This window comes from Camarhynchus parvulus, chromosome 5 (genome assembly GCF_901933205.1).
Source record: "Camarhynchus parvulus chromosome 5, STF_HiC, whole genome shotgun sequence".
NCBI lineage: Eukaryota > Metazoa > Chordata > Aves > Passeriformes > Thraupidae > Camarhynchus > Camarhynchus parvulus.
Genome location: NC_044575.1, coordinates 38868784 through 38875031, shown reverse-complemented (window position 1 = coordinate 38875031; position 6248 = coordinate 38868784). Strand labels below are relative to the sequence as shown.

General features: G+C 49.3%; 2 protein-coding genes across 2 annotated transcripts; one reads left to right on the top strand and one right to left on the bottom strand.

Moving 5' to 3' along the window:
* Positions 1 to 1373: 1373 nt before the first annotated feature.
* On the bottom strand, positions 1374 to 4678 carry ZC2HC1C (zinc finger C2HC-type containing 1C). The gene is made up of 3 exons (XM_030949359.1): positions 4532 to 4678; positions 2814 to 4053; positions 1374 to 2146 (listed from the first exon to the last, which is right to left on the bottom strand). The coding sequence occupies exons 2-3, from the start codon at positions 4044 to 4046 to the stop codon at positions 1880 to 1882; spliced, it is 1500 nt and encodes a 499-aa protein (XP_030805219.1). The 5' UTR covers positions 4047 to 4053; positions 4532 to 4678; the 3' UTR covers positions 1374 to 1879.
* A 345-nt stretch (positions 4679 to 5023) lies between these two features.
* ACYP1 (acylphosphatase 1) lies at positions 5024 to 6222 on the top strand. The gene is made up of 2 exons (XM_030949058.1): positions 5024 to 5178; positions 5569 to 6222. Exons 1-2 carry the CDS (start codon positions 5095 to 5097, stop codon positions 5782 to 5784), a joined length of 300 nt encoding a protein of 99 aa, XP_030804918.1. The 5' UTR covers positions 5024 to 5094; the 3' UTR covers positions 5785 to 6222.
* Positions 6223 to 6248: the final 26 nt, after the last annotated feature.

Below are 6248 nucleotides of genomic sequence, written 5' to 3'. Positions count from 1 at the left end.
TTCACTGATCATTAAGGCCTACAGAAGGGAAAAGCTGCCTGACACCCGCTCAGCCAACTGTTCCTACACACTGTACTAAAAGCATGTCACTTTTATCAGAAATTGTATTAAATTGTGAAATATCTTGACAGGCAGAGCAGAGTTAAAGATTTAAAATCCACCGGAGATTTGGATGCTGAAAACGCAGCATGTCTCTGAGAGGAGGATTGTACTGCAGGAGCAAAAGAGGAAGCTGAGCTGTCATGAGTAACACAGCTTGAGTAGCATCAGGGTAACTAACTGGTAACTAACCATGATAGCAAAGCAGTGCCCTAAATCTCTGTGCTGACCCTGATACTTTGTCTGACATGTTGCTAAGTTTAAACCAGTTACCAGAGACTTTCTGGACACTGAAACAACAGCAAGGAGGGGTGAACTGCCTATCTTAGCTCCAAAACATGTAACAATGAAGCCTGGTGATTTAATTTTAGTAACTTTTATTTAATCTACAGTTTCAATCTTTTCAATCTCAGCCATTTGCCTGTCAGTTATGAGAAGTCCCCAACACATGGGTTAATTTAACAGCATCAAATACTTTTTAGTATGTATCCACATGTTACCATTTACACTGCTGACCTTTAGGGTCCACTAAATATAGTCAACAAAACATAGTGCAAGGGAAACAGAGTTAATACTAGAAGACAGGCAGTGGTGCTGAATTTTTTAACTAGTGTGTTCAAATCACTTGTTCCTTTCATGAATTCAAGGAGGCTGGCATAAAGGTTTCAATTTACCCCTTTCCTACCTCTTGCTATCCTGTTTTTCAAAACTGTCAAGTTAAAGCATTGGTCTTGCTTCTCCAATCAGTTTGGATACAGTAAATTATTTTCCCTTCTTTTGAGTCTGCTCAGGTTTGTACACGCATCGTTGGCTGGCACAGTGCAGCAATCATGCTTTCTGGGACCTTCATGCTTTGCCAGGGTGTGCCAAGGGACCAAGATTTCTGCTCATATATCTATAGGACAGAAGCTCTCCAAACTTTCAGCAGTCAGGTTCAGTCATTGTGGCTGGTTCACTCGTTGAAGACTGGAGTATTTCTTCATATTCAGCTTCTGACTATTCCAGCTTAATCTAGTTGCTTTAGATCTTTCCCTAAGTTGCCATGAGCTGCTGCTATTGCTACCAGAGGACTTGCAAAAGGAGCTTCTGGAGTTTTTTTATTCCTTGTTTGCTTCTTGTTGCAACTTTCTCATACAAAGTAGTCATTCTTACTGTGAGAACACAGACCACTCTGTGACCATTTAAAATAACTTTTACACAAGAGAACTAGTTTAATATATTTAATAGTCAGAATCTAGAAAAATAACATCTTGAGAAGAAAACAAAAGAAGGGATATATTTTTGTCACAGTTCCTCCCCATTGCAGCAACCAAGATGAAATAAGCAGATGACTTAAGGAAGGGTGAAAGCTTTGCTTTTAGAGGTTCCTAGCAACTTGGTCTACAGGAAGAAAACTCCATTTTTTTTAATATTAAATCTGTTTGTGATGGTTGTTCTGTTGCTTCAAGGGCCTGGCTGATTCAGAGTATCCTTGTTCTATGCACATGAATTAACATAGGGATTCAAACAGCAAGTGCCTGCTATTGCTAGCTTTTCTAACCCCTGGAATTTCTGAGCTTCTTGTGCTGAGAAAGGAGCATCTTTTGTGGGGCAGCCTAGGGTGCAGGTCAAAGTATACAAGTTCTGTTTTTCAGCTGATTCATCCTGAGCTGTTCACTGGCTGTACATAGAAGCTTGCAGCCAGTGTTGAGACTACAGAAAACACGAATGTCCGTAACTGTGAATCTGGCAAAAACCAGGCAGGGAATCACAGCAGCAGATACAGCTGGGAGCTGCCTTATCAGCGCCTCCTCTGTGGTGGAGGTGGGGGCCTATTCCTTATGTTTTTGCATTTGGGAATGTGCCTTTCAGCTACTCGGGGAGCAAACTTGCGTCCGCAGTAGGTGCAGGCAACATAGTCTGGATTGTCGATGGGAGGCAGTGGGGGCAGGCCAGAGACCTTCCTCCCCTTAGCGAGGGTTTGCTCCACCTGGCGGGCCTGTGACATGATGTGGATGAGAGCCTCGTGCTTCTGTTTCCAGTTGTTCTTTCTGGGTGGTGTTTTACTCTGTGGAAGGGAAAGGCAGTCAGGGCAACTGGGACCACCATCAGCCTCCAGTCTCAAACTTACACTCAGAGCCCACCCCATGGCACCTGTCCCTGTGCATTCCCTGTTGGCATAAAACCCAGCCTGAGAAGCTGAGTCCCATAAAGGGAACCAGAAAGACCAGCACAAAGAATGATGTAAAGGAAATACTGATGGAAACATCAGTATTTAGAAAGAGCTTGAGGATAACCAGAAAAGCGAGTAGTAGGGCCAAGGAACTAAAGAAGGTTGCTACATCTTTGCAGGAAGAGAGCTGCCTGATTCCACTGCCTTCATTAACAGATTGTGCTATTATCTGGATTTTCAGTCAGCTCCCTGCAGCCCCTGATGTCACAGAGCTTTACTGCAGCAGAACCAGTCTGCATCCTAACTACAGCAAGGAAGTGAGCTTTCTCCAGTAGTGCACCCTTGACACATTATAAAGCCAAGTCAGTACTCCTGCCTCCCTCTATGAGATTTTAAATGGATCTATTTATCCATTTGGCAAGAACCTTTCAGAGGCAATAGCTGCATTGCATCCCTTGGCCCCATGTACTTGGGAAGGTGCTTGCACTTCAGTCAGAGGTTGAAGTGGAGGGAGTGTGAACAGTAGATGTGGATCCAGGGAGGCAAAGGGACTGCACATTACCTGAGGACTTCTTGGGCTCTTCTGCTGCTGATACTGTTCCAGTTCTGTTCCCCTAGCTCTGGCCTTGCTAGAGTCAAACACTTTCCTTTTGGAGTCTTGGTTCTTGCCACAGATATTCATGTGTTTCTCAAGCCTTGCGCAGAGAAACTTACGTTTGCAGAAGCTGCACTGTCCAAAGCCCTCCTGTTCCACAGCACCAGAGGCCTGCATGTGAGGCATCTCTGCAGATGGGTGGTCATCAGAATCTAGGTCTGAGAGGGCAGAGAGAGAAAGGCTCTGTTTTGGGAGCAGTTTTGAACAAGAAGCTAAATGCTCCATGGGGATGTTGTCTTGTATTTTGCTATTGTTTGTTTTGTTGTGTTTTGCAGCCCCCGGCCAGTCCTTGAGGTTCCCCACAGCCAGCTCTTGGGAGTGGGGAGTGGTGCCAGACTTGGGGATGGAGACCTTTGCAGACTGTGCCCCACTGAAGATTCCAACACCTGGCGTGTCTGCAGCTCTGAAAGTTTTCTCTTCAGGGTGCCTTGTGGCCTTTTGCTCATGGATCCTCTCCACTTCACTTTCTCTTCTCTCCTCTACCTTGATAAGCTCCTTCTTTCTTTGAATCCTCCTAAGTGTCTCCTCTGTCCTCTTTAGCTTCTCTCCAAGAAGGGCCTTTTTCTTTTGAATTGCCTCTTCTAGGTTCCTTCTATCTTCCTCCAGCTTTAGGATGTAGGCCAGCTCTCTCCTGTAGAGATGGAGAGCTGATGGTTCAGGCTCTCGTGTCCAAGGGCAGAGCACTGCAGCTAACTGAGATCTCCCAGCTGGAACCAGCTCTTTGCTTATTGAGCTTGATCTACTATTTGGAACTTCCTGCACATGGGGGGAACTTCCAGTGCTGAGCAGTGGATCGCTTGCACTCTTGTGGTGAGAAATTGGTTGCAGGGGATATGCACGGTCCACTCCTTCTTTATGTTTGTCTAACGATTTAGCTGACAGAGTACAGGTCTGGCTGATGAGACACTTGCTCTCTAGTCCACCTGACTGGAAGCCTCCATGTCTGGGCTTGTCCTGAGTGCTTTCTGCAGACATAGAATAGGAATATCTTTGGTTCTTTTGTCCATAGAGATATTTTAAACTTTCCTCTTTGTCAAGTATGAATCCATGCTGAAAGTTGTTCTTCTGGTATTTCAGCTGGGAACCAGGAGAAAACTTAGTTGCTGCCACCACAGGAGCCACCGGTGGAAAAAAATCCATTCAGTGCCTGAGAAAGAGCCTGAGGTTAGAAGCAAAGCCATTGCAAACAATTTTATCCAAAACTGGACAAATCTTCTCCTAACAGTTTATGCATACGCGCTGCAGACAGAGGTTATAAGTATTAGTAAAGGTTTTGTAACTTTCCTGCTTTCTATAGATCTTTACATCCCTTCCATCTAGGGAGTTTCCATGCTGCCTCTTCCATGCTGCCCAACCGTTTATGCAGACAGAAATAAGACACACTTTTATTTGTCTTTCTGTCTGAGCCCTGCCTTACCATGGTAGCAGCAGAAATATACTGCAATGACAGAGGAATTGCTATAGTCCCCGGGCAGTTTCCCATAACGTGTCCCTTCACTCTGTCACACACATCTGACATGCAGGAGTCCGACCAAGCTCGGCACGATCTTCCTGTGGCTCGTTCCACCGCATCCCCCGAGGCGCCGCGGGGCGAGCGGGGTTACCTGCGGGGCGAGTGGGGTTACCTGCGGGGCTGCGCCCGGCGCTCCGCCGGCCTCCCTCCTCGGCAAGCTGCGCGCCGCGCGCTGCGCTTACGACCCGAGAGACCCGACCCCTCCTGCCGCTGCCGCTGCCGCTGCCGCTGCCCGCGGCTCCCGGGGCCCCGGCGCGGAGCTGTGTCCGCCGCGTCGCCCTCGCGCTGCCAGCGGCTGTTGCCGGGAGACCGGCGCCGCTCCGGCCGGCGCGCGCCCCTGGATCGCTCCTGGCCGCGCGGCCGTTCCACCGCGGCACGAGCGCGGCGCCCGTGGGCGGCTCTGATGCATTATGCATGAGGTGGTCCGAGATGCATTATTCATGAGGCGGTCCAAGATGCATTATTCGCGAGGCGATCCGATACGGATTATTCGTGAGACGGTCGGGTGTGCATTATTCATGAGGCGGCGAATGAGGGACCGGCCCTACCCCTCTACGGCTCTTCATTGGCCGCGGGAGGGAGGCCACGCCCCCGGCGGCCGGCGCGCGGCGCAGGCGCAGAGGGCGCGCGGCGGCTGCGGCGGCCGGAGAAACGGGAGGCGGCGCCGGTGCCGCCATGGCGGACGGCGAGGGCTTGGTGTCCGTGGACTACGAGGTGCACGGCAAGGTGCAAGGCGTGTTCTTCCGCAAGTACACCCAGGTGCGTACCGCGGTCTCGGGGGCGGGCTGCGCTGCCAGCCGGCGTGCGCCGCGCCCGCTGCAGCCCGCTGCGGGCGCCTTGGAGGGGCCGAGCCCGCGGCTGAGGGCTGAGCTCCGGCTGCTGCTGAAGGGGGCCGGCATCGCGGTGCTGCTGGCAGCCCGGCCGGGTTATGTAAGCATGACTGAAGAGAGAGTTTCAGCCCCAGTTTTTCGCGTGAAAGAATATATTGAGTAGTCGAGTGAATCCTCTGCTGCTCCTGTTGCCTGAGCCACAGGAACTTCCTTGGAGGTCTGTGTCTTGCCAGCAAAATTGGCTCCTGTATGCGAATGCTGTTCTATTGCTTTCTTACAGTTTGGATTAACCTCATTTTGTTCTGCATTGTCTTCTCAGGGAGAGGCTAAGAGGCTGGGGCTTGTTGGCTGGGTCCAGAATACCAGTCACGGCACTGTTCAAGGGCAAATCCAGGGGCCGACAGCCAGGGTGCGGGAGCTGCAGGAATGGCTCAAGAAGATAGGAAGTCCCCAGTCCCGTATCAGCCGAGCAGAGTTCAACAATGAGAAGAAGATCCAGGCGCTGGAGCACAAGGAATTCCAGATTTTGAAGTGACTTTGTCGAGGAAGAAGCAAATTCTGGAGCATGAGCTGAGCTCACGGAACATCGCCCCTCTTCCTCACTCGTTCAGTCAGCCAATGTTCAGCTCTAGAGAACTTTATTTTATTAAATTTCTAATTTATTGTTTTGTTAGTTTGATGTTCAGCTTTTCACAGAATTCCTGTGGTTAGAGGAAGAGCTGTGTTGTCTCTGTTAAAGGAGCTATTCAGGGCCAGAACCTCCGTTTCCAAGTGTATGTGGTTTCGGGAGTTGTACATGACATAAATCTGAAATCTGTAGTGTGGTGCTCATGTGAAGGAAACACAGGCGTAGTGCCGCTAGAAAACATCGCTAGAAATATTATTTCTGTGTACTAAATGTCTCAGAAACAATTTATTTTATGCCAGAACTTCATATTTTCTGTAGAATAAAATTGCTTGGATTTCACCTGCTGTGTGGAATGGATGTCGGGGCTGAGT

What these genes read in the sequence shown, in the direction of transcription:
- ACYP1 (XM_030949058.1), top strand. Translation starts at nt 5,095, where the DNA reads ATGGCGGACGGCGAGGGCTTGGTGTCCGTGGACTACGAGGTGCACGGC. An exon ending in TCTTCCGCAAGTACACCCAG is followed by an intron (nt 5,179 to 5,568) that starts GTGCGTACCGCG and finishes TTGTCTTCTCAG; the next exon opens with GGAGAGGCTAAGAGGCTGGG.
- ZC2HC1C (XM_030949359.1), bottom strand. Translation starts at nt 4,046, where the DNA reads ATGGATTTTTTTCCACCGGTGGCTCCTGTGGTGGCAGCAACTAAGTTT. An exon ending in AGAGCCCAAGAAGTCCTCAG is followed by an intron (nt 2,147 to 2,813) that starts GTAATGTGCAGT and finishes TCCCTTCCACAG; the next exon opens with AGTAAAACACCACCCAGAAA.